The 27578-nt window shown below is 51.1% G+C and overlaps 1 protein-coding gene and 1 pseudogene across 2 annotated transcripts in view; one reads left to right on the top strand and one right to left on the bottom strand.

Annotated features, from left to right (window-relative positions):
- Nucleotides 1-27578, top strand: part of PTPRO (protein tyrosine phosphatase receptor type O) — a 121805-nt gene that overhangs the window by 19113 nt on the left and 75114 nt on the right. For both annotated transcript variants that reach the window (XM_075262056.1, XM_075262055.1), the window contains exons 4-8: nucleotides 5379-5531; nucleotides 6101-6532; nucleotides 9644-9805; nucleotides 11394-11593; nucleotides 13137-13257. In XM_075262056.1, the coding sequence (XP_075118157.1) occupies nucleotides 5379-5531; nucleotides 6101-6532; nucleotides 9644-9805; nucleotides 11394-11593; nucleotides 13137-13257 (1068 nt within the window). The remainder of the gene's footprint in view (nucleotides 1-5378; nucleotides 5532-6100; nucleotides 6533-9643; nucleotides 9806-11393; nucleotides 11594-13136; nucleotides 13258-27578) is intronic.
- Nucleotides 24790-24882, bottom strand: LOC142188913 (U2 spliceosomal RNA; annotated as a pseudogene).

Below are 27578 nucleotides of genomic sequence, written 5' to 3'. Positions count from 1 at the left end.
CTGCAGGGCAGAGCTAGGCAGACTCCCCCTATGGCTCACCATACAGAAGAGGGCGCTAGCTTTCCAGGCACACATCCAGGGGAGCGACTCCTACCACCACCAAGCATGGCTAAGCCACCTGAGCAAACCAGACACTCACCAACCAAACAGCAGCCAACCACCAAACCAAAAACACCAACAGATGATAACCAAGGCCGAAATAAAGGCGACCATAGAGGCAAACAGAGAGCGGTACATTGAAGAATGGAGAAACGAAATAAATAACTCCAAGAAACTCACCGTGTACCAATCCCTACAAAGGGACTACACCATGGCCACCTACCTGGAGAGAATACGCCACCCCAAGCACAGACAGACCCTGAGCCGGTACAGACTGAGCGCCCACAACCTAGAGATAGAGACGGGGCGATACAGGCAGACGTACAAGCCACGGGAGAAGAGACTGTGCCAGCACTGGAACCAGGGGGCCCTAGAAGACCAGACCCACTTCCTGCTACACTGCACCAAATACTCAGCTGTGAGGGCCGTCTACTACCAAAGACTCTCTGCCCACATCCCAGACTGGGAGAAGAGGAAACTCTACATCCTACTGGGAGAAGAAGAGGCCACTGTGGAGATCGCTGCCCAATACGTGTCCAGCTGTCACCAAACCAGAGGAAGATGAGACTCCATGGACTGTTATATTTATCCCAATACACCCGCCCCACCCCCACCTCCCCATATAGCAGTCACCAACGAAGAGGAAGATGAGACTCCACGGACTGTTATATTTATCCCAAAACACCCGCCCCACCCCACCTCCCCATATAGCAGTCACCAACGAAGAGGAAGATGAGACTCCACGGACTGTTATACCCCAAACCAACCGCCCCACCCCACCCCACCTCACCTCACCTCCCCATATAACGGTCACCAACGAAGAGGAAGATGAGACTCCATGGACTGTTAAACCCCAAACCACCCACCCCACCCCCACCACTCACCCACTCGAGTCTAACTCCCCCCCCACACACACTTTACTAGCTTTGGCAATGCCAAATATCTATTCGGACGTGCCAATAAAGCTTTTTTGATTTGATTTGATATAGTAGTACTAGTGATGGTATATATAGTAGTAGTACTAGTGATGGTATATATAGTAGTAGTACTAGTGATGGTATATATAGTAGTAGTACTAGTGATGGTATATGTAGTAGTAGTACTAGTGATGGTATATGTAGTAGTAGTACTAGTGATGGTATATATAGTAGTAGTACTAGTGATGGTATATATAGTAGTAGTACTAGTGATGGTATATATAGTAGTAGTACTATAGTGATGGTATATATAGTAGTAGTACTAGTGATGGTATATATAGTAGTACTAGTGATGGTATATATAGTAGTAGTACTAGTGATGGTATATATAGTAGTAGTACTAGTGATGGTATACATAGTAGTACTAGTGATGGTATATATAGTAGTAGTACTAGTGATGGTATATGTAGTAGTAGTACTAGTGATGGTATATGTAGTAGTAGTACTAGTGATGGTATATATAGTAGTACTAGTGATGGTATATATAGTAGTACTAGTGATGGTATATATAGTAGTGGTACTAGTGATGGTATATATAGTAGTACTAGTGATGGTATATATAGTAGTAGTACTATTGATGGTATATATAGTAGTAGTACTAGTGATGGTATATATAGTAGTACTAGTGATGGTATATATAGTAGTAGTACTAGTGATGGTATATGTAGTAGTAGTACTAGTGATGGTATATGTAGTAGTAGTAGTACTAGTGATGGTATATATAGTAGTACTACTAGTGATGGTATATATAGTAGTACTAGTGATGGTATATATAGTAGTACTAGTGATGGTATATATAGTAGTGGTACTAGTGATGGTATATATAGTAGTACTAGTGATGGTATATATAGTAGTGGTACTAGTGATGGTATATAGTAGTACTAGTGATGGTATATATAGTAGTACTAGTGATGGTATATATAGTAGTGGTACTAGTGATGGTATATATAGTAGTGGTACTAGTGATGGTATATATAGTAGTAGTACTAGTGATGGTATATATAGTAGTAGTACTAGTGATGGTATATATAGTAGTACTAGTGATGGTATATATAGTAGTGGTACTAGTGATGGTATATGTCACGGGATGGTTAGAGTCTATACTATAGGCAATGTGTAATATATATTTCATGTGGAATGTATTCTCTAACCTGTTGTAAACATCAGTGTGTAGTTGGCTGATTCGGGTCTAGTGTGTTAGCACATTGTATGCAAATCCCTCTAACTAGTGAGGACCAGTGAGGACAATGGGTGGAGATAATCTGATCAGTGTCTCCAAGAAGATGTTGGATGGTGCATTGTCCATAGTAGACAGGGAGTCTGCTCTCCTTGGTATAGGTGAGGGGGGAAGGATCTGTGACTCAGCCCTTCCCACCCACAGATAGAGGAAGTAACAGTTTAGTATATAGATATAGCTAGCAGTTAGTATGTGTTAGCCGGCCTGTGCACAGCTCTGCAGAGAGCCAGGACTTAGTTACAGGACCAAGAACCCAAAGTTATCATTGGATTGTGACTTCTGTGGACTTATTGTTATTACGGTTGATGTGACCGCCGCCGGCTACTAACTTTGTGGATTACAATAAATTGCTGTTGTCTCCCGACCTCTTGCGTCCGTGTTGATTCAAAAGACCATCCGGAGGAAGACGTATACTTTTGCTCCGTTACAACTGGTTGGCAGCGGTGGGATCAACAGCGGACAGCGAGATGGACTACAGCAGCCCAGCGATTAATGGAGCCACAACCTCAGAATACAGGAACTGGACTATGGCAAGTCTACAAGTAAGGGCCCGGGAACTAAACCTGAGTTACCAGGGAAGAACGAAAGATCAACTGATCGAGGCACTGGAGGAGATGACCCTGCAAAGCGACCATGAGGAGGGCTGCCCCCAGGAGAGTGGAGAGATACGGGAGTGGCAGGTACAGACCCAAAAGAGCAGATGGGTTGTTTTGTATGAGGAGGAATTGGCAGTGCTGGGGCTAGGAGCAACTGCGGAGCAAAGGAGTAGAGCATTACAGAGGGCTCAGGAAACGGAGAAGGAGGAACAGAGAATGGCGCATGAAAAGGAAAGAATGGCGCATGAAATGCGAATGGCTGAGATAACTACGCGGAATTATAATCAAACGCCGACCCCCAGCCCAACAGTGAGAGAACCACCATATGTCTCCCATAAACACTTCAAGACCTTTGATGAAGCGGCTGGGGATGTTGATGGATATTTTCAGGACTTCGAACACCAGTGCCACCTGATGGAAGTCCCAGAGAAGGATTGGGTCCGGTATCTGGTGGGGCACCTACGAGATGGGGCTGCGGAAGCTCTCAGAGCCATGGACCCTAGTGATCAGCGGGACTATGAGGCCATTAAAAGAGCGGTGCAGAAGTATTATGCAGTCACTCCAGAGACCTACCGAGTTCAATTCCGCTCTTTGTCTTACAATGGGGGAAGCTCCTTCCACATGTTCGCCCACAAGTTGAAGCAAGCATGCAAGCGCTGGCTAGAAGGAGAGGAGGCTGTCACAGTCGATAAGATCCTCCAAGTCATACTTAAGGAACAGTTCTTTTCCCAGTGCCCCGCTGAGATCCGTGAGTGGGTGCTGGAACGGAACCCAGCCACAGTGGAGCAAGCTGCTTCCCTTGCAGATGAGGGCCTGACCATCAAGCCGCAGTGGAAGAGGTTGTTTGCAGAGGAGCGGAAAACTACCACAGTCTGCCAGACACCCTTCAGCCAGCCACCCACCTTTCGTGCCCGGCCTCAGAATTACAATTCCCCCTCTACCCCTGCCCCAGCCCATCGGCCTCCAGCTATGAACAACCCTGTCCCTAGACAACGACCTACTGGAAGAATGCTAGAGCGCAGATGTTTTGGGTGCGGGCGGCCTGGACATTTGCAAGCTAGTTGCCCTGTTAACATGGGGGCACGGGCCACCGTGGCATCCCGGCCTATTCACTACCTGGGAACCACCCCTAGGACAGAAAGTTTGGCCCCATTTCCAGATGACTCCATGAATGACCCATCTGTTCCACCTCCAGGGGTCTATGGGATTCAGCCTTCTGCCACACATCCCGCAAACCCTCAGCGGAAGCACTTGCAGGAGGTCCTACTGGATGGCCGAACAGTTGTTGGATTCCGGGACTCGGGAGCTTTCCTAACGGTAGCGGACCCCCGAGTGGTTCGACCCGAGGCCCTAGAGGAGGGCCCTGGCATTTCTATCGAGTTGGCAGGAGGTACTCGGAGACGTATTCCTAAAGCTACCGTGGAACTCGACTATGGTTATGGACCAAAACGATGCACAATTGGTGTGATGAGCGGGCTGCCGGCCGATGTTCTGTTAGGCAACGATGTTGGAAATCTACAGTGCCACTTTGTGGGAGCAGTGACCCGAAGCCAAGCTCAGGGAGAAGCCAACATGGATCCACCGGATTTTCTGACAGATGCCAGCCCTTCAACCCTACAACTTTACCATTCAGCACCGCCGAGGGAACCAACACCAGAACGCAGATGGGTTATCCCGGCAGGAGGACATATGAGCTATAGAGACTGATGTGCATTCCCCAATTTACCTGTGTAGGCCAATTGTGTCATGCACATGTTTTGAGAGGGGGAGGGGTTGTCACGGGATGGTTAGAGTCTATACTATAGGCAATGTGTAATATATATTTCATGTGGAATGTATTCTCTAACCTGTTGTAAACATCAGTGTGTAGTTGGCTGATTCGGGTCTAGTGTGTTAGCACATTGTATGCAAATCCCTCTAACTAGTGAGGACCAGTGAGGACAATGGGTGGAGATAATCTGATCAGTGTCTCCAAGAAGATGTTGGACTGTGCATTGTTCAAAAGAGACAGGGAGTCTGCTCTCCTTGGTATAGGTGAGGGGGGAAGGATCTGTGACTCAGCCCTTCCCACCCACAGATAGAGGAAGTAACAGTTTAGTATATAGATATAGCTAGCAGTTAGTATGTGTTAGCCGGCCTGTGCACAGCTCTGCAGAGAGCCAGGACTTAGTTACAGGACCAAGAACCCAAAGTTATCATTGGATTGTGACTTCTGTGGACTTATTGTTATTACGGTTGATGTGACCGCCGCCGGCTACTAACTTTGTGGATTACAATAAATTGCTGTTGTCTCCCGACCTCTTGCGTCCGTGTTGATTCAAAAGACCATCCGGAGGAAGACGTTACAGTATATATAGTAGTGGTACTAGTGATGGTATATATAGTAGTACTAGTGATGGTATATATAGTAGTACTAGTGATGGTACTGGTAGTTTTGTGTTAACAAGTCTTATACAATACAATTTACAGATTTCTTCAAGGGCAAAACGGTGTTTAATCATTGGCTCCCGGGGACCTGCTACAAGAATGTCACCTTCCAGCTGGTGTCGGAAGCCTCCTTTAATAAAAGCACCCTGGTAGAAAGCAGTGGGATTGGGCACACGCCCCAGCAACACAGGACCGGTGAGTAGCTCACATGTAGCGCTATACTTTTTATCCAGCAGAATATCTTTTATTTCCTTTAATAATAAATGTTATTTCTATAGCGCCAACGTATTCCGCAGCGCTGTACAAGTTGTAGGGTTCAAATACAGACAAAGATACATTACAAAGGAAGTCATTTCACACAATGGGACTGAGGGCCCTGCTCACAAGAGCTTACAATCTATGAGGTAGAGGGGGGGACACAAGAGCTTACAATCTATGAGGTAGAGGGGGTGACACAAGAGCTTACAATCTATGAGGTAGAGGGGGGGACACAAGAGCTTACAATCTATGAGGTAGAGGGGGTGACACAAGAGCTTACAATCTATGAGGTAGAGGGGGTGACACAAGAGCTTACAATCTATGAGGTAGAGGGGGGGACACAAGAGCTTACAATCTATGAGGTAGAGGGGGTGACACAAGAGGTAGCAGGGGCGGCATTGCTTATACACAGGTCAGACACTTCTGTAATAGAGGTGACTGTCATTACACAAACATAAGACTTTGAGCCGTCACCAGTCGTGTCATTTTCCTTTCCTTCTCTTTAGCTCCATACCCACCAAGAAACATCTCCATACAAGTTTTGGTGCTAAATGATAGCCGCTTGGAGCAGTTACCTCAGGGTGTTCCTTCTTCTGGAATTGCCCATTCTGATCCAGTGACAGAGAAAGCTGAGATGTTGGAGGATCAGTTTGAGAGCTCAGCAGGTGTTTCATCCCATAACTGGAGCGACTATAAGGCCTTGGACCTTGTGGCTTCATCACGGCCATACTGGTGGGTGAACGATAGCATGACCACAGACAGTGAGGGCTTCGTGAACGAGATTCCACCCGACTACGACAACCAAACACTACTGATCTCCTCATCTGAAGTCGGCCCAGATCATCCTGCTCCACCCAGATTCAGGCTCCTAGTCAGCTGGCTGCCGCCAACACCACCCACCGCCTTCGATGGCTTCAATATCTACATCCAGAAAGATGGTGCGTATAAGTGGTCACTACAACGTATAATAGAAGAAGGTCCACAGTAGCACCAGGGTAATGGCGGGCGCCGAGCCCAGAGTCAATGGTGACAGCCCCATGTAAGTATCCAAGGGAGAAGGCAGCACCAGGGTAATGGCGGGCTCCGAGCCCAGAGCCAATGGTGACAGCCTCATGTAAGCATTCAAGGGAGAAAGCAGTACCAGGGTAATGGCGGGCACTGAGCCCAGAGCCAATGGCGATAGCCCCATGTAAGTATCCAAGGGAGAAGGCGGCACCAGGGTAATGGCGGGCGCCGAGCCCAGAGCCAATGGTGACAGCCCCATGTAAGTATCCAAGGGAGAAGGCAGTACCAGGGTAATGGCGGGCACTGAGCCCAGAGCCAATGGCGATAGCCCCATGTAAGCATTCAAGGGAGAAAGCAGTACCAGGGTAATGGCGGGCACTGAGCCCAGAGCCAATGGCGATAGCCCCATGTAAGTATCCAAGGGAGAAGGCGGCACCAGGGTAATGGCGGGCGCCGAGCCCAGAGCCAATGGTGACAGCCCCATGTAAGTATCCAAGGGAGAAGGCAGTACCAGGGTAATGGCGGGCACTGAGCCCAGAGCCAATGGTGACAGCCCCATGTAAGCATCCAAGGGAGAAGGCAGTACCAGGGTAATGGCGGGCGCCAAGCCCAGAGCCAATGGTGACAGCCCCATGTAAGCATCCAAGGGAGAAGGCAGTACCAGGGTAATGGCGGGCGCCAAGCCCAGAGCCAATGGTGACAGCCCCATGTAAGTATCCAAGGGAGAAGGCAGTACCAGGGTAATGGCGGGCGCTGAGCCCAGAGCCAATGGTGACAGCCCCATGTAAGTATCCAAGGGAGAAGGCAGTACCAGGGTAATGGCGGGCGCTGAGCCCAGAGCCAATGGTGACAGCCCCATGTAAATATCCAAGGGTGAAGGCGGCACCAGGGTAATGGCGGGCGCCGAGCCCAGAGCCAATGGTGACAGCCTCATGTAAGCATTCAAGGGAGAAGGCAGTACCAGGGTAATGGCGGGCACTGAGCCCAGAGCCAATGGTGACAGCCCCATGTAAGAATCCAAGGGAGAAGGCAGTACCAGGGTAATGGCGGGCGCCAAGCCCAGAGCCAATGGTGACAGCCCCATGTAAGTATCCAAGGGAGAAGGTGGCACCAGGGTAATGGCGGGCGCCGAGCCCAGAGCCAATGGTGACAGCCTCATGTAAGCATTCAAGGGAGAAGGCAGTACCAGGGTAATGGCGGGCACTGAGACCAGAAGCCAATGGTGACAGCCCCATGTAAGAATCCAAGGGAGAAGGCAGTACCAGGGTAATGGCGGGCGCCAAGCCCAGAGCCAATGGTGACAGCCCCATGTAAGTATCCAAGGGAGAAGGCGGCACCAGGGTAATGGCGGGCGCCGAGCCCAGAGCCAATGGTGACAGCCTCATGTAAGCATTCAAGGGAGAAGGCAGTACCAGGGTAATGGCGGGCACTGAGACCAGAAGCCAATGGTGACAGCCCCATGTAAGAATCCAAGGGAGAAGGCAGTACCAGGGTAATGGCGGGCGCCGAGCCCAGAGCCAATGGCGATAGCCCCATGTAAGTATCCAAGGGAGAAGGCGGCACCAGGGTAATGGCGGCCGCCGAGCCCAGAGCCAATGGTGACAGCCCCATGTAAGCATCCAAGGGAGAAGGCAGTACCAGGGTAATGGTGGGCGCCAAGCCCAGAGCCAATGGTGACAGCCCCATGTAAGTATTCAAGGGAGAAGGCAGTACCAGGGTAATGGCGGGCACTGAGCCCAGAGCCAATGGTGACAGCCCCATGTAAGTATCCAAGGGAGAAGGCAGTACCAGGGTAATGGCGGGCACTGAGCCCAGAGCCAATGGTGACAGCCCCATGTAAGCATCCAAGGGAGAAGGCAGTACCAGGGTAATGGCGGGCGCCGAGCCCAGAGCCAATGGTGACAGCCCCATGTAAGCATCCAAGGGAGAAGGCAGTACCAGGGTAATGGCGGGCACTGAGCCCAGAGCCAATGGTGACAGCCCCATGTAAGTATCCAAGGGAGAAGGCAGTACCAGGGTAATGGCGGGCACTGAGCCCAGAGCCAATGGTGACAGCCCCATGTAAGTATCCAAGGGTGAAGGCGGCACCAGGGTAATGGCGGGTGCTGTGCTTAGAGCCAATGGTGACAGATCCGCAGGAGTACCCAAGGAAAATGACATCAAGAAAATAATGGTGAAATTTATTCCATGTGTGTAGACAAAGTTTCAGCTCTGGTGAGCCTATGGCTAGCAAAGAGCACGTGCACATAGGGTAGTGTATGTATATGTATGTGTATATATATATATCTCAGTGAGTATACAATTACATAGACTAGTACAGTATATATATATACAGTGCGTATACAATTGCAATTTACATTCAATCAAGTATAAAAGGTGATCTAATCCATATAAAACATCATAGTGTCCAGATATATAGTGAGAGCGTATATATATTCTGTCTATCTGTTTGTTCTCTATGCGCGACCAAACGACTGGACCGATCTTTACCAAATTTGGTACAGAGATACTTCAGGTATCCGGGAAGGTTTAAGACAAGACTCCAACTCGCTTGGACGTACTGTTGCTGAGATACAGCTTTCCCAACACCCTGGCCCAGGGCGCTGTGGATGATACGGTTACACAAGGTCACATTCACACAGCTTTACTCTAGGTCTCCATAACAACTGATCACAGGTTTTTCACTGATATCCAAAATGAGAAATACGTGATGCTTATGGACATACACAAATGACATACAAAATACTCCGGTATACAAACAAAAATGCAATATACCTGTGCAAATCGGAGTCCTGCTGCTAGTATTGTATAAGGCTTATTACCTAGCATTCTAGATGGTGTATTACTGATTATTGGATGAGGTGTATAACCTAGTATGGTATATGGGTTATTACTGAGTATTCTATATAGCGTATCACCTAGTATTCTATGTGGTTTATAGAATCTCCAGAGTGACGGCCATGCTGGGGGTCTCCAGGACCCGCTCTCATGAAGTGCCGTCACCTTCCCCATCTGATGCATCTTTTCTATCTCCCTTAATACAGAAAACACAACAGAAGTCTCTACGGTGGATGAAAACACACACGAATATGTCACAGAACTGAAGGAATCAGGGAAATACAAGCTGACAATCAGAACCTTCAGCTCCTCCGGGTCCTGTCCGGCACGAGAAAGTGATGTTTCCAAAGCCATGAGCTTCTACATCAGTAAGTGACCTGCTCTTCCTTCTTTGCAGATCCCACCAAACCTAAGAATACTTGGAATGAAATGATGATGTTGCACATGGTGGGCAGGGAATAGGAATATCCACTGGAAAGTCATTGGTGTTTCTTCATTCTGCGTCTCCTGCTGTGAACATTGCAATGAGTGACCACGTGGACTTTGGAGGTGACATGACGTTGAATACAATTAAAGATTAAAGGAGCTCTATCAGCAAAATCCTGCTGCTAGAGCCCCACATATGCCTGAATAGACTTTAAATAGGCTATTCAGGCACCGTAAATGTTATATTAAACTACCCCCCCCCGTTTTAAAATAAAACCCTAAAACAGAATATGATCTACTTACGTATCGTGCACGCTGGGCGGGCATTCAGGGTGTGTCTTCATCCACGCCTCCTCTTCCTCCGATGCCCTCGGGTCCAGTCTTCCTCCGGCGCTTGCGAACTGACATTGATAGAAAAAAATGGCCTGGGCGCATGCGCAGTAGCATGCGGCTTCTACTACGGCTACTGCGCATGCGCCCAGGCCATTTTTTTTTTAAATCAATGTCGGTTCACGAGCGTCGGAGGAGGACGGGACCTGAGGACATCAGAGGAAGAAGAGGCGTGGAGGAAGAAGAAGACACACCCTGAATGCCCGCCCAGCGTGCACAATGCGCAAGTAGAGCACATTCTTTTTTAGGGTTTTATTTTAAAACTGGGGGGGGGGGGGGGTGTAGGTTCACGCCTGCGTTCTTCTTTCCATCTTCTGCATGCCAGAAGACGCAAAGCACAGACCGGGTCCGGCCGTGAGCGTTTTATGCTCTCCGCCGCGAAACCAGATTTTTTAATCCGGACACAGAGTACTGCATGTCCAACTCGGTGTCCGGATTAAAAAACCCGGTTTCGCGGCGGAGAGCACAAAACGCTCACAGCAGCTCACGGCCGGACATCTCTCTCACCCATTCAAATGAAAGACTCCGGCAGGTTTCCGTCTCCTGCTCTGTTTTATGCAGGAAACGGAAACCTGCACAACGGAGAGGGCGACGCAGATGTGAACGAGCCCTAGCCGTTTTAAAGGCTATTCACGTATATGTGGGGCTCATCTGCATGATTTTGCTGATAGAGCCCCTTTAAGGCTTCTGTCTCAGTAGGACGGACCCTGGAGGAAATGTACAGGACAGCTGATTTACAACAGGATAGGATGGCTGCTCTACATCATTACAACAGGGCAGCCGCCCCGGGACGGGACAGTAACTGTACAACAGGAATCCCCCCCCCAGTATATTGTTATAAGAGGAAGTACTCACCCTAGTATACGGTTATAACAGGGACACCCCCCCCCCAATCTATAAGAGATCCCCCAGTATATGGTTATTAGAGGGAGCCCCTAAGTATAGGGTTACATGCGGAAGCTCCCCCAATGTAACAGGGAAGACCCCCCCACTATAAGGAGCCCCCTCTATATGGCTACGATTACACTTCTACATCGGGCTACTTTGTGTGAGGAGGGTTAAGGTGCTGATCATGATGAGACATATAAAGGGTTAATTTTTTTGGTGGCATTTTCTAGTTTTTGGATATTCCTCACATAGGTCCTGAAGGAAAGTGGTTTGAGGAGCTGACCGAGCGACCACTGAACGTGACCGTGAATGCCCTAAACGCCACGGCCGCGCTGGTATCGTGGACATCATCCCTGACAACCAGCAGCAATGAGTTTGTAGTGTCTGTGCAATCCCAAACGTGTCAGAAACAGAAGGAGAGTCAGCGTCTGGAGAAGCACTACTGCCAAGAGGTATACAGTATAGACTCTGTACTAGATACTGTAGGTCGGCAGATCGGATCACAGGTGATAGGATTAGATACTGTAGGTCAGCAGATCGGATCACAGGTGATAGGATTAGATACTGCAGGTCGGCAGATCGGATCACAGGTGATAGGATGAGATACCGTAGGTCGGCAGATCGGATCACAGGTGATAGGATGAGATACCGTAGGTCGGCAGATCGGATCACAGGTGATAGGATGAGATACCGTAGGTCGGCAGATCGGATCACAGGTGATAGGATGAGATACCGTAGGTCGGCAGATCGGATCACAGGTGATAGGATGAGATACCGTAGGTCGGCAGATCGGATCACAGGTGATAGGAGGAGATACCGTAGGTCGGCAGATCGGATCACAGGTGATAGGAGGAGATACCGTAGGTCAGCAGATCGGATCACAGGTGATAGGAGGAGATACCGTAGGTCAGCAGATCGGATCACAGGTGATAGGAGGAGATACCGTAGGTCAGCAGATCGGATCACAGGTGATAGGAGGAGATACCGTAGGTCAGCAGATCGGATCACAGGTGATAGGAGGAGATACCGTAGGTCGGCAGATCGGATCACAGGTGATAGGAGGAGATACCGTAGGTCGGCAGATCGGATCACAGGTGATAGGAGGAGATACCGTAGGTCGGCAGATCGGATCACAGGTGATAGGAGGAGATACCGTAGGTCGGCAGATCGGATCACAGGTGATAGGAGGAGATACCGTAGGTCGGCAGATCGGATCACAGGTGATAGGAGGAGATACCGTAGGTCGGCAGATCGGATCACAGGTGATAGGAGGAGATACCGTAGGTCGGCAGATCGGATCACAGGTGATAGGAGGAGATACCGTAGGTCGGCAGATCGGATCACAGGTGATAGGAGGAGATACCGTAGGTCGGCAGATCGGATCACAGGTGATAGGAGGAGATACCGTAGGTCGGCAGATCGGATCACAGGTGATAGGAGGAGATACCGTAGGTCAGCAGATCGGATCACAGGTGATAGGAGGAGATACCGTAGGTCGGCAGATCGGATCACAGGTGATAGGAGGAGATACTGTAGGTCGGCAGATCGGATCACAGGTGATAGGAGGAGATACCGTAGGTCGGCAGATCGGATCACAGGTGATAGGATGAGATACCGTAGGTCAGCAGATCAGATCACAGGTGATAGGAGGAGATACCGTAGGTCAGCAGATCGGATCACAGATGATAGGAGGAGATACCGTAGGTCAGCAGATCGGATCACAGGTGATAGGAGTAGATACCGTAGGTCAGCAGATCGGATCACAGGTGATAGGATGAGATACTGTAGGTCAGCAGATCGGATCACAGGTGATAGGATGAGATACTGTAGGTCAGCAGATCGGATCACAGGTGATAGGATGAGATACTGTAGGTCAGCAGATCAGATCAGATCACAGGTGATAGGATGAGATACTGTAGGTCAGCAGATCGGATCACAGGTGATAGGATTAGATACATTTGCCCTATTATTGATGACTCTTGTCTTATGTTTCAGGTAAATCTCACCAGTAGGGTCATAGCGGACCTGGTCCCCGGTGCACAGTACAGGGTGCTCGTCTACCTGCAGAAAGCTCCATTAATTGGTCCTCCGTCTGACCCACTTCTGTTTGCAATGGGTAAAAAGATAATTGCATAATATCCCTATATAATATACCTGCGAGCTATAGCGATGATATAGTGAAGTAACAATACATTTTATTTCTATAGCGCCAACATATTCCAAAGCGCTGTACAACTTGTAGGGTTCAAATACAGACAGAAAGACATTACTAAGAAAGTCATTTCACACACAATGGGACTGAGGGCCCTGCTCACAAGAGCTTACAATCTATGGGGTAGGTAGAGGGGGTGACACTGACACAGGAGGTAGCGGGAGGGGGGTTGGTGACACAGGAGGTAGCAGGGGCGGCATTCCTTATACAGGGGTCAGATAATTCTATAATAGAGGTGACTGTCATTACACATATATAAAGCTGTAGCAGCCGTCACCAGTCGTGTCTTGTAACATGCAGATGGGACCTGGACGTATAAAGTTAGTCTGAAACTGCCTCATATCGCGTGGGATAATATGGGAGCGGGGACAGTTTACATTAGGACATGTGATTGGCCGGTCTGGTGTTTCTTTAGTTATGCACTTGAAGCTGTAGCAATTGGGAGTTAATCTGATTTTCCAGGGATATTTATTCTGCTTACTTCTATAGCGCCATCATATTCCACAGCGCTGTACACATATTGTCAGTCACTGTCCCATATAGGGCTCACAGTCTACATTCCCCATCAGTATGTCTTTGGTGTGTGGGAGGAAACCCACGCAAACATGGAGAGAACATACAAACTCCTTGCAGATATTGCCCTTGGCAGGATTGGAACCCTTGGACCCCAGCGCTGCAAGTCTACAGTGCTAACCACTGAGCCACCGTGCTGCCGAGGTATAGAACATTCCAGAGAAGTGGTGCAGCTCGGGAGAAGTCTTGTATATGAGCGGGGGAGGTTCTGATAATAGAGGATGGAAGTGTTAGGTCATTGAGTGAGCGGAGAGCACGGGGATGTGTGATAGCGATGAGGAAGGACATGTAGGAGTTGCGGCATTATGGGGAGAGAAGGTTATATTGTATTCTGTAATGAATAGGCAGCCAATGAAGCATGTGACAGCACAGACCAGAGGCCGCTGCATTCAGAATAGATTGTAGAGGGGAGAGTTTAGTGAGGGGAAGACGGATTAGTAAGGAGTTACAGTAGTCAAGGCGAGAATGAATCAGAGAGACAATAAGTGTCTTTAGTGTATCTCTGGTAAGGAAAGGGTGTATTCTGGAGATGTTTTTGAGGTGGAGGTGACATGAACGTGCGAGTGATTCAATATGAGGGGTGAAGGAAAGGTCTGCGTCACACATGAGCCCGAGGCAGCGGGCCTGCTGCCTAGGAGTTATAGTAAGGCCTGAGACTGCAATGGATATATCAGGGACAGATCTATTAGATGGTGGAAACAGCAGTAGTTCAGTCTTAGAGAGATTTAGTGTCAGATAGACCGCACTTTCAGTCTATCATGTCCTCACTCTGAGAGATAAGAGGAGAACCAGGAGAGCGCAGTGTCCATGAGGCCGACTGAGCGGAACAGAGTGAGGAGAAGTTGAGATGAGCGAACAGTAAAATGTTCGATATTCGTTTCGAGTAGCCCCTCAATATTGGACTATTGGAAGGAATATGGAACCCCATTATAGTCTATGGGAGAAAATGCTTCACTACAGGGGATCCCACCATTCACCTCAGGAGAGTCAGCAAGTCCACTATGACACCCCAGGAAATGATGCCAACACCTCTGCAATGTAACTGGGACAGCAGGGGAAGCATGTCTGGGGGTATCAAGTACTTTTATTATGTCGGGATCCCTGTCAGCTTGCGATATGCCAGAGCTGACTTTTTCCCATAGGAATGCATTGACCAGCGTTGATTGGCCAGTGTACAGCATTCGGCCAATCAACGCTGGTTCTGCTGGAGGAGGCGGAGTCTAAAATTGGTCCACAGCAGTTTCCATTCTGGTCCGATTTTAGACTCCGCCTCTTCTGGCAGAACCAGCGTTGATTGGCCGAATGCTGTACACTGGCCAATCAACTCTGGTCAATGCATTCCTATGGCAAGATGAAGTAGAGCTAGCCGTGCGGTTAGCTCAGCTACACCCAACAATACTCCTCCTGTCACACACACAGCTCTGCACTACTACCAACCAGCCCTCCAACTACTCCTCCTGTCACACGCATCTCTGGTGTAACAGAGCTCAGCACACACTCAGCACTGCTACACTCTGTTGTAGAGATGTAGTAGAGCTGAGTGTGCACTGAGCTCTGCTACACACGAGATGTGTGTGACAGGAGGAGTAGATGGAGGGATGGTTGAGAGTAGTGCAGAGCTGCTACACTAGAGATGTAGCAGGGCTGGCCGATATTAGCAGTCCGATGCAGCAGAGCTGAGTGTGTTAGCTCTGCTGCATCGGACTGCTAATATCGGCCAGCCCTGCTACATCGGGCCGTGCGCTCAGCTCAACTACTCCGGAGTGTGTAGTATCAGACACTACTACATCAGAGATGAAGCAGAGCTGGGATTTTAAAGACGATCCTATTCACTACACAGCATGTAGTCCAAAAAATGGTTCAATTTTTGGACCCCACGCTGTGTAGTGATTAACCCCCTCTCCCCCAACCGGTGTCTGCTTACCTGCAGCTCCCTGTTCTTCTTGGTCCAGTCCGGTCTTCAGAGCGCCCCGCGACTAGTATTATAGAGAAGGCGGGGTTTTAGGAGAGTGTGGGCGGGGAGACGTCTCCGGAGTAGTTCAGCTGAGCGCACAGCCCGATGTAGGAGAGCTGGCAGATGTAGCAGTCCGATGCAGCAGAGCTAACACACTCAGCCCTGCTACATTGAGCCATGCACTCAGCTCAACTACTCCGGAGATACAGCCAAGCAGAGTGCACGCCCAGCTCTGCATCATCTCCGATGTACAGTACTGTGTCAGCACTGCTACATCTGAGATTGGACCACAATGGAAACTGCTTTGGATGGATCTTAGACTCTGCCTCCTCCAGCAGAACCAGCGTTGATTGGCTGAATGCTGTACACTGGCCAATCAATGCTGGTCAATGTATTCCTATGGGAAAAAGTCATCTCCTGCATATCGCAAGCTGCCAGGGATCCCGACCAGACAGAGCCCCAAAGAGCTGGGTGAGTAAGATCCCCCTAAATAAAGGTAACCCCTAGCTAACCCTGCCTGTACATCTGTCCCTGTCTCACAGTCACATAGTTCACAGTCCCAAATTAATCGAATGTTAAATCCACCATTAGTCTAAATGGGAGGTCACCTGATTTCGGCAGCCAATGGGTTTTTTCAATTTTTTTTCGATGCCTCCATTGTTGTAGTTCCTGTCCCACCTGCCCTGCACATTTATTGGTGCAAAAAACGTGCCAGGGAATACAAATTTTTACTGCGTTTGCCTCGTGGTATTCGATTGGAATCGAACACCTCAAACGGCCTGATATTCAATGGAACGGTGTTTGCTCATTTCTAAGGAGGAGATGATGGTCAACAGTGTCAGAAGCTGCAGAGAGGTCCAGAAGAATAAGAAGAGAGAAGTCGCCATTGGATTTAGCCATTAGGAGATCATTGGAGACTTTTGTGAGAGCCGTTTCAGTAGAGTGCAGAGCGCGGAAGCCAGATTGTAAGGGGTCAAGAAGAGAGATTGCAGAGAGATAGCGGATTAACCGAGAATAGACCAGGCGTTCCAAGAGTTTAGAGATGAAGGGGAGGTTAGAGACGGGTCAATAGTTAGCAGCACAGGACGGGTCCAGGGAGGGTTTTATCAATAGCGGAGTTATAACAGCGAGTGTGAAAGAGTAATATGGTGGGCAAGGGGGGGGGGGGGGGGAAATCAGTACTATGGTAGGTGAGGGGGGAAAATCAGTACTATGGTAGGTGAGGGGGGGGGGGGGAAATCAGTACTATGGTAGGTGAGGGGGGAAATCAGTACTATGGTAGGTGAGGGGGGGGGGAATCAGTACTATGGTAGGTGAGGGGGGGGGGGAAATCAGTACTATGGTAGGTGAGGGGGGGAAATCAGTACTATGGTAGGTGAGGGGGGGGAAATCAGTACTATGGTAGGTGAGGGGGGGGAAATCAGTACTATGGTAGGTGAGGGGGGGGAAATCAGTACTATGGTAGGTGAGGGGGGGGGGAAAATCAGTACTATGGTAGGTGAGGGGGGGGAAATCAGTACTATGGTAGGTGAGGGGGGGGACAATCAGTACTATGGTAGGTGAGGGGGGGAAATCAGTACTATGGTAGGTGAGGGGGGGGGGGAAAATCAGTACTATGGTAGGTGAGGGGGGGGAAATCAGTACTATGGTAGGTGAGGGGGGGAAATCAGTACTATGGTAGGTGAGGGGGGGGAAATCAGTACTATGGTAGGTGAGGGGGGGGGGAAAATCAGTACTATGGTAGGTGAGGGGGGGGAAATCAGTACTATGGTAGGTGAGGGGGGGGAAATCAGTACTATGGTAGGTGAGGGGGGGGGGAAAATCAGTACTATGGTAGGTGAGGGGGGGAAATCAGTACTATGGTAGGTGAGGGGGGGGGGAAATCAGTACTATGGTAGGTGAGGGGGGGAAATCAGTACTATGGTAGGTGAGGGGGGGGAAATCAGTACTATGGTAGGTGAGGGGGGGAAATCAGTACTATGGTAGGTGAGGGGGGGGGGAAATCAGTACTATGGTAGGTGAGGGGGGGGCAATCAGTACTATGGTAGGTGAGGGGGGGAAATCAGTACTATGGTAGGTGAGGGGGGGGGGGAAAATCAGTACTATGGTAGGCGAGGGGGGGGAATCAGTACTATGGTAGGCGAGGGGGGGAAAATCAGTACTATGGTAGGTGAGGGGGGGGAATCAGTACTATGGTAGCTGAGGGGGGATCAGTACTATGGTAGGTGAGGGGGGGAAAATCAGTACTATGGTAGGTGAGGGGGGGGAAAATCAGTACTATGGTAGGTGAGGGGGGGAAAATCAGTACTATGGTAGGTGAGGGGGGAAATCAGTACTATGGTAGGTGGGGGGGGAATCAGTACTATGGTAGGTGAGGGGGGGGGAAATCAGTACTATGGTAGGTGGGGGGGGGAATCAGTACTATGGTAGGTGAGGGGGGGGGAAATCAGTACTATGGTAGGTGGGGGGGGAATCAGTACTATGGTAGGTGAGGGGGGGGGAAATCAGTACTATGGTAGGTGAGAGGGGGGGGGGAAATCAGTACTATGGTAGGTGAGGGGGGGGGGAAATCAGTACTATGGTAGGTGGGGGGGGGAATCAGTACTATGGTAGGTGGGGGGGGGGGGGTAATCAGTACTATGGTAGGCAAGGGGGGGAAAAAAAATCAGTACTATGGTAGATGAGGGGGGGAATCAGTACTATGGTAGGTGAGGGGGGGGGAAATCAGTACTATGGTAGGTGGGGGGGGAATCAGTACTATGGTAGGTGGGGGGGGGGTAATCAGTACTATGGTAGGTGGGGGGGGAATCAGTACTATGGTAGGCAAGGGGGGGAAAAAAAATCAGTACTATGGTAGATGAGGGGGGGAATCAGTACTATGGTAGGTGAGGGGGGGGAAAATCAGTACTATGGTAGGTGAGGGGGGGGAAATCAGTACTATGGTAGGTGAGGGGGGGGGGAAATCAGTACTATGGTAGGTGAGGGGGGGGGGAAATCAGTACTATGGTAGGTGAGGGGGGGGGGAAATCAGTACTATGGTAGGCAAGGGGGGGGGGAAATCAGTACTATGGTAGGTGAGGGGGGGGGAAATCAGTACTATGGTAGGTGAGGGGGGGAAATCAGTACTATGGTAGGTGAGGGGGGGGGGGGGGAAATCAGTACTATGGTAGGTGAGGGGGGGGGGGAAATCAGTACTATGGTAGGTGAGGGGGGGAAATCAGTACTTTTTTGATTGAAAATGCGTTTATTCACAATCAGTCGTCAAGCAAAAGTATTTACAAAGTACTGCGTCGCAGCGCATTTGATACACAGCTTACAATACTTGCACAAATAAATAAATAAATAAATAGAAATACTTTTCCCATACTTAATGGGGCAGGGCGAAGCAGAGACCCAGAAGAAGTCTCCTGAGTGCTCTGCCTCGTCCTACCTCATACCAGTACTTCCTAGCCCCACAGCATGCATGCATTCAACAACTAGCTATCTGACATGTGGAGGAGGGGGGGAGGGGAGTAAACACAGTGCCCGAAGCTTTATTGAAGAACACACAAACACGAGGGAGCGACACAATGTCTATTCTAACTAACACAATAGCACTGCCTGAGCACCCGAGCCAGCTTGGGGGAGGGAGGGGAGGGAAGGGAGGGGGGAGAGAGAGGGAAGACTGGCTCAGAGCTCTGACAATGCAACTATACCAAATGCAAAGACAAAAATGGCAAAGTCCCAAAATGGAGGAAACAATCGAAGAAAAAGGCTTCTCAGTCTTCTTCTTCGTCTTCGCCTCTCAGGCTGTCCAGGATGGTGTAGTCCCGCAGCAAGCTGTGGATGAGCCTGCAGCAGTCCTGAAAGGTGACTTGTTCCCTCCTGAGAACAAGCCGGTTTCTGGCGAACCAGATAGCGTCTTTGAAACAGTTGAGGATCCTCCAGGCCTTCTCGCAGTCTGTCTCTCGGTGGGTCCCCGGGAAGAGTCCATAAAAAACAGAATGGTAAGAAAGCTGGTTCCGGGGGACCGAGTCCTGCAAATCATCCTCCAGGGCATCCAACAGGCCCTGAGCAAACGGGCAGGCCCAGAAAAGATGGTGGGTGGTCTCCTCTTTGAAGGGACATCTGGGGCAGTAGCGCGTCTTGCTCAGGTTGCGGGCATGCATGAACGACCTCACCGCCAAACCTCCCTGCACGGCCATCCACGACATATCCTTGTGCCCGTTGGTCAGCTGGGCCGAAGAGATGTTCTTCCAAACGACCTCCGCGGTTCCAGCCGGCAGCCCTGGGATCTCCTCCATGATGTCCTTAGCTCGGATGAGCTTATGGACGGTCTTGGGTTTCCAGAGGTCAGGCTTGAGCTCCTCCAGCTGGTGCTCCCTCACGAACCGGGGTGACGTCTTGGTAGTGCCAAGGGACGGTCCAGTTGTAAGGGACGGAGCTGTTCCACTTGTCCCATCCTAGGCGACGCCACAGGGGTAACAGGAACAAGCGGGACATGGCTCGGCCTGCCGATTCCGTTCCAGTCCTCAGGGTTCTGCGGACACAATCACAAACAAAGGTTAGTCTCAACAGAGTGGGGATGTCGGGGACACCCTTACCTCCTTTGGACGGATCCTTGTACATGACGGCCCGCTTCACCCTGTCCATCTTGGAGCCCCAGATGAAGTGGAAGACGATCCTGTAGATGGCTTTAACCACGGTGTTGAGAGGTGGCCAGGCCTGCGCGGTGTAGAGGAGCACAGGCAGGATCTCATTCCGCAGGACCAGTGTCTTCCCTTCCAGCGAAAGCTGTCTGAGGCTCCACAGTCCAATCCTCTGGTTGCATTTGGCCAAACGCTCGTTCCAGGACTTCAGGGCCGCTCCCTCCTTTCCGAACCAGACTCCCAGGATCTTGATGAAGTCCGGTTGCACTGTGAAAGGAAGGGGAGAGGATGAAGCCAGACGCCAGTCTCCGAAGAGCATGACCTCTGACTTGGCACAGTTGACTTTTGCCCCCGAAGCCCGGCCGAACTTCTCGCAGGTCTGGACGAGCGCTGAGACCGATGATCTGTCGGAACAGAAGACGGTGACGTCGTCCATGTACAGCGAGCACTTGACCACGTGGTTGCCAGGTCCCGGTGCGGTGATCCCTCTAATCCCTGCATTCTGCCGGATAGACTCCGCGAAGAGTTCTATAACACAAACAAAAAGAAGGGGTGAAAGAGGGCAGCCTTGTCTGACCCCGGAGAGGACCGGAAAGGGGTCAGTCTTCCAGCCGTTCACCATCACCGAGCTGTGAATGTCAAAGTACATTAGGTCGACATACTTACAGAACCCCGCACCCAGACCGAGTCTGCGGAGAGCCTTAGCCATGAAGGCGTGAGAGACACGATCGAAGGCCTTCTCCTGATCAAGACTGACCAGGGCCCACGGCGGTCAGTCCTGATAGGAGAGGCTAGATGTGTCTCTCACCATGGCTAGGCTGTCCGCAATCCTACGGCCAGGAATGCCGCAGGTTTGGTCGGGGTGGATGATCCTGTCGATGACAACCTTCAGTCTCGTCGCCAGCACCTTGGCCAGGATCTTGTAGTCCACGTTGAGGAGAGAGATGGGTCGCCAATTCTTCAGCTCGCACCTGTCGCCCTTCCGCTTGTACAGGATCGTGACCAGACCTTCCCTCAGCGACGGCGGCATGGCACCCTCCACCACCATCTCCTCGTAAAGGTCCTTCAGGTCCGGGCAAATGAGGTCGCCCAGCGCTACGTAGAGCTCCGCTGGGAGACCGTCACTGCCCGGGGTCCTTCCGGTCCTAAAGGATTTAGCGGCAGAGAGCACCTCTTCCGCCGTCAGAGGGTCATCGAGCCCCTCGGCACCTGCAGGATCAAGGGTGTTAGTGATACCTGACAGGAACTCCTCGGCGGCGTCATCATCGATGGGCCTTTGGGAGTAGAGGTCGCGGTAGTAGTCGTGGACGACTCCCATCACTTCCTGCTTCCCCCGCCGGATGTTGCCGTCCTCATCCTTCATCTCTGTCACAGGCGTGTGGCCGGCGTGGAGTTTCCTGAAAAAGAACGAGTTACATTTCTCACCCTTCTCCAGTGTCTCCACTTTGGAACGGAAGATGACGTGCTGGGCCTCCTCCTCGAAGTGCCTTTTCAGGTCCCTCTTGGCCTCGGCGAGCATGTCCCTGACGTCCCAGCCGCAGCGATCGAGGTCCATCAGTGAGTTGAGCTCGCGCTGCATCCCCTTGAGGTCCCTCTTGCGCTGTGACGCCTGCTGGCGTCCCTTGACCTGGAAGAAATGACGGATTTGGAGTTTAACATATTCCCACCATTCCCAAACAGTCCTGAAAAAGAAGCGGTCGTTACGCCAACACAAGTACGCATCTCTAAGCTCCGCCAGCGACCCCTCATTTTCCAGCAGTGCGCAGTTCAACTTCCAGGAACCTGGGCCAGGAGGAAAACCGTGGCCCAGAGTACCCTCGAAGAGAATGCCCCTGTGGTCAGAGAAGAAGCAGGGGATCATAGAGTGCCTTACCTGGGTGACCGATCGAGAGGTGAACACAAAGTCAATCCTGGAGCGCTGCGAGCCATCCGGGCGGCACCAGGTATAATTAACTGATGCCGGCCCCATGGAACCCACAGCGTCCCGAAGAGAGGCTTCGGACACCATCTCGATCAGTAGCTTTGACGTGACGTCCAGCTTCGCAGATGTCGAGGAGCTTCGTCCGTCCGCTTCGACAGGGCAGTTGAAATCCCCGGCCAATACCACTGCTCTGGTGGTGACGAGCTGAGTGCGCAGGATCTGGAAAAGCTCCAGTCGCTCGGCCTTCATGGGGGAAGCGTACACGTTGATGAGCCTGAGAGGCTCGCCCGCCCAGGTGCCGTCGATGACCGCAAGACGGCCAACGACGAGCTCCTGGACGGATTCAACAGTGAAGGCGTTCCCCCTAATGAGGACAGCAATACCTGCGGACTTACAGTCGCCCCCACCAAACCAGTAGGACGGGCCGTGGCTCCACTCCCTGCACAGGTGATGGTATGACCTGGAAGAAGGAAGGGAACACTCCTGCAACATAATAACATTAATGTTAGGGATAGCAGCAAAAAATGCAAGCGTCGTCTGTCGTCTCCTCTTCTCTCTCACACTTCGCACGTTGATGGAAAGAAGGTTAATTCCTGCCATAGTGAAAAGGTAAAAGGGTTAAGTTAACAATCAGAACGATACATGCAAGTTACCGCTCCCATCATCGATGTCTGGGCCCAACTCCGGTGTCCCGAGGCTGAGGCCGCTTCCGTAGATGTCTTCCTCCAGATCCTTGATCACTAGGGCCATCTGGCTGGGAGGTCCTTCCCCCTCTAAGACGGCGACGATGTCTGGGTCCATCTCCGTGGCGGAGTCGTCTACCAGCTCGTCGACCCTCTTCTCCAGTTCGGTGACCTCAGGGATGGGATCTCTCTGGACGTCCACCTCGATGGCGTCCTCTGAGGCCTCTATGGCGATCTTCTTGGAAGAGTCGTCATCTGAGTCCTCCCTGTCCTTCCTCTTCTTGGGCTGTTTGGGCGGCTCTGAGGAGACAAGAGATCGACAAGGGAGGGGGGGGAACTCCTCCATAGACAATACCGAGGTAGCTGGAGGAAGGACTGTTAGTGCTACCTCGGGGGAAGGGCGGGTGGGGGGTTGGGTGTTAACAGGGGTGTCCACCGAGGTTGTGGAGACTATAGGGGTGGAAACCTCGGTGGGGGTGGAGGTAGGGAGGGGTGCCGATTTCTTACCCTTGGCCTTTCCCTTTTTCTTCTCCTTCTCCGGTCCTGGTTTCTTCTCCTTTGCGGCCGCCTGGGCTCTAGCCTGGGTCCCGGAGGGACCGGCCCGAGCCGCTGGGGCCTTGGCGTTTCCGGCTGGGGCTTTTGAGGCCTTCGCCGGTCCCGCCTTGGCCCCGGCAGAAACCACGGTGGAGGGGGGTTCCTTGGCCACGGAAGCCCAGGATCGGGTGCGCATCTTGCAAGCCTTGTAGACATGGTCCGCCATGCCGCACAGGTTGCAGGTCTTGGCCGTGGGGCAGTCCTTTGTGGCGTGGCCCTCCACTCGACACATCCTGCAGGCGTCAGCTTTGCAGTCTTTTACCTGGTGGCCCTCCTTTCCGCAGCGCCGGCAGGCCTTCGGTAGGTCGGGGTACCAGATGAGACCACTGCTGTTACCTAAGGAAAATGTTTGAGGGAGATGCCTTACCTCGCCATCCCTTCGCAGTTTGACGACCACCGACCATTTCCCAGTCCAGTAGCCCGTCTTGTTCAGGATGCGAGTGGGATCCCGCAGCACTGTGCAAAAACGAGCCAGGAACCGGGCGATGTCTCCGGGTGGGGTGTGCGGGTTCCTCATCGTCACCCTCCTCTCATCCATCTGGACAGGGCAACTGCCCAGGAAGGCCTTGAAGGGGGAGCCCGGTGCCGCTGACTTGACCGCCTCCCAGTACCGGCGGCAGATCTCCATACTTGCAAAGGTGACGTAGAACAAGCCCGTCACAAAGCTCTGGACGCTGAGGGTCTGGCAGGGGGAGAAGCCCTGGTCTGCCAGCATGGTCCGGCAGAAGACCTCCTCGCTCAGGTCCGGGAGCCTCCCGTCTACCTCCCTAAGCTTGAGCACCACGGTCTGCTTCATCCAGGGCTCCAGTGAAGGAGGTCCCTGTTTCCGCAGACCGGGTACACCAGGCCCGGGGAGAGCTTCAGGGCTGGCGTCTCCGGTTGCCGTCTTCCGTCCGACGTCTTCTTGAGGAGCAGCAGCGGTGGTTGCCACGACGTCCCCTGAAGTCGCCATCTTCGTCCTCTTCGTCGTCTTCTTCTCCAGCAGTGTTCTAGCTCAGTTGCTTCTTCAGCTGCTCTCTCTTGCTCCTCGTCGTCCGAAGTGTTCTATCACTCGTAGACAAGGGGCTCGCGTTCTCGGCCCCGAACTGGTGGGATACAAGGTTTCTCTGGAATCAGAATAAATTCTGATAAGAACAGATACTACACTTGATCTTAGCCATAAGGCCGAGAAGCCTTATGGTGAGGGGGGGAAATCAGTACTATGGTAGGTGAGGGGGGGAAATCAGTACTATGGTAGGTGAGGGGGGGAAATCAGTACTATGGTAGGTGAGGGGGGGAAATCAGTACTATGGTAGGTGAGGGGGGGAAATCAGTACTATGGTAGGTGAGGGGGGGAAATCAGTACTATGGTAGGTGAGGGGGGGAAATCAGTACTATGGTAGGTGGGGGGGGAATCAGTACAGGAGAGAGAAGAGATGAGGGGGTCGGAGTCTTGTTTGGGGAGGTGAAGGGCAGAACTAGAGGTTTTGAGCATAGACTTGTAGTGGAGGAGTCTGCAGGTTACAGAATCTTCTCCACAGACGTTCGGCACACCTAGAGCACCGCTGAAGATAACGTGTCTGGTGTGTGGTGGGGCTGCAGCCTCCTACGTCTCACTTTGAGTGGAGGGGGGAGGGGAAGCCACCTCATCCAATGCATTACTAAGGGTTTCATTATAGTGACTGGTGGCCAGATTGGGACAGGAGATTGAAGAGATAGGGGACAGAGAGGATTGTAGAGTATCTGAGAGGTGCTGGGTGTAATAGTAGGCAAGTTCCTATATGTATGATGGGTAGGGGTATCCTGTCATGGGTAGGGGTATCCAGTGAAGGGGAGAGGGCACCGTTGGGAGAGACAGAAGGGTATGATCAGAGAAGAGTTAGTAAATTTAGAAACTGAGGAGTCGATGGAAGAAGAGATCAATCGAGTGGTCATCTACATGTGTGGTGGAAGAAGAACATTGTGAGAGACCCAAAGAAGTGGTTATTGAAAGAAACTGAGGCAGCTGGGGAGTGAGGGGGCAATAGGGATGTGACAGTCACCCATGATGAGGGCAGGAATAGGCCAGGATAGTAAGAGGGGAAGCCAAGACGCAAAGTGGTCCAGAAATTGGTAGGGTGAGCCAGGTGGACAGTAGATCACGGCTACACGTAAGGAGAGTGGGCGGATGAGTGGGGAATGTGAGTGAGGGACCAGGGGAATGACCTGTAATACACTGTGGTGACAGAAGTAAGCCTACCCCACCACCCTGCCCATTGTCAGGCCTAGAGGTGTGTGAGAATTGTAGGCGACCATGACACTGAGCAGCAGGGGAGGCCGTATCTGACTGCTGGATCCAGGGCTCAGTAAGGACGAGCAGGCTGAGGGATTTACTAAGGAATAAGTCATTAATATATTCTATGGGAAGAATATGCAAATCTGTCTTCCATGATGTACCGTATTTTTCGGACTATAAGACGCACTGGACTATAAGACGCACCTAGGTTTTAGAGGAGGAAAATAGGGAAAAAAAATTTTGAAGCAAAAACTGGTAAAATATTTAATATATGGGAGTTGTAGTTTTGCAACAGCTGCAAGGCCACATTGACAGGTGACCCTGCAGCTGTACGGGGATGCATAGAGCGTTTTTTTTTTGCGGGGCCAGCTGTACTTTTTAGTTATACCATTTTGGGGGATATCTATTGCTTAGATCACCTTGTATTGAAAAAAAAAAAACAAAAACAGGAGGTGATTTAGAACTTTTATTTATTTCATATTTTTAAAGCTTTTTTTTTTTTACTATTTTATTCCCCCCCTGGGGGCTTGAACCTGCGGTCACCTGATCGCAAGTCCCATAGACGGCAATACAACTGTATTGCCGTCTATGGGACATTCTGTCTATTAGTATTACAGCTGGTCATAGAGACCAGCCGCAATACTAATACAGCAGTGACAGGCCGGGGAGCCTCATTAGGCTCCCGGCTGTCACCCGAACAGGTCGGCTCCTGCGATATCGCCACGCAGGAGCCGGCCTGCAACTTTACAGGTACGGGGCCGGTGGAGACCGGCCCCGGGGGAGAAGAGGCCACCGATACTGACCCGGCATCCGCTGTACTAGAGAGGCGGATGCCAGCACGGGATAGACGCCGGGGCCTGAGACATTGCTGCCCTGCCCTGCATGAAGCCAGCAGCGGGGGGACGGAGGAGCGGAATATCAGCATCACTCCTCCCGCTGCTGGCTTCATGCAGGGCAGAGGAGCGCAGCGATGTCTCAGGCCCCGACACCTGTAATGGCGTCTATCACTTGCCGGCTTCCGCCTCTCTACTACAGCGGATGCCAGGCGCCACCTTCAGACTATAAGACGCACCCTTCTTTTCCCAAAAAAATTTGGGGAAAAAAAGTACGTCTTATAGTCCGAAAAATACGGTAATTAGGAAGTCAGAAGCTGCCTCATTGTTGCAAACCAATAGAGGGCGCTCACTGGAATGTGCAAACCTGTCTTCCCTGATTTAGTTAGGATGACAGAATTCCAGTGAAATAACCCAATAAAGGCTGCTCCCTTTAGCATCATGCCCGACCTTCCAAGAGGCCTTTATTTTGCAATGACACTGGGATTACTACCAGGTATAGTCTCTCAATCAAGGACGGCCGTTTCGATGTACTTGCATCTCATCAGCTCGATGTAGAGAGGACTATAACCTGGTAGAGGTGAGAGGCTTAGACAGGGTTAAGGGGATATTGTGGTCTCTCCCTAAGGAGTGATAATATCCCCTTAACCCTGTCTAAGCCTCTCACCTCTCCCAGGTTATAGTGTGTGTGTGTGAGAGCTGTACATGGGAGAAGGAAGACGAGACAGCTGATATGTATAGTGTATACTGGTGGTAGAGATGGAGGAGAGGTCTGATATGTATAG

The sequence above is a fragment of the Leptodactylus fuscus genome, unplaced genomic scaffold (genome assembly GCF_031893055.1).
Source record: "Leptodactylus fuscus isolate aLepFus1 unplaced genomic scaffold, aLepFus1.hap2 HAP2_SCAFFOLD_84, whole genome shotgun sequence".
Lineage (NCBI taxonomy): Eukaryota > Metazoa > Chordata > Amphibia > Anura > Leptodactylidae > Leptodactylus > Leptodactylus fuscus.
Note: the sequence above shows the minus strand (reverse complement) of the source record. Positions and strands in the feature narration are given on the sequence as shown.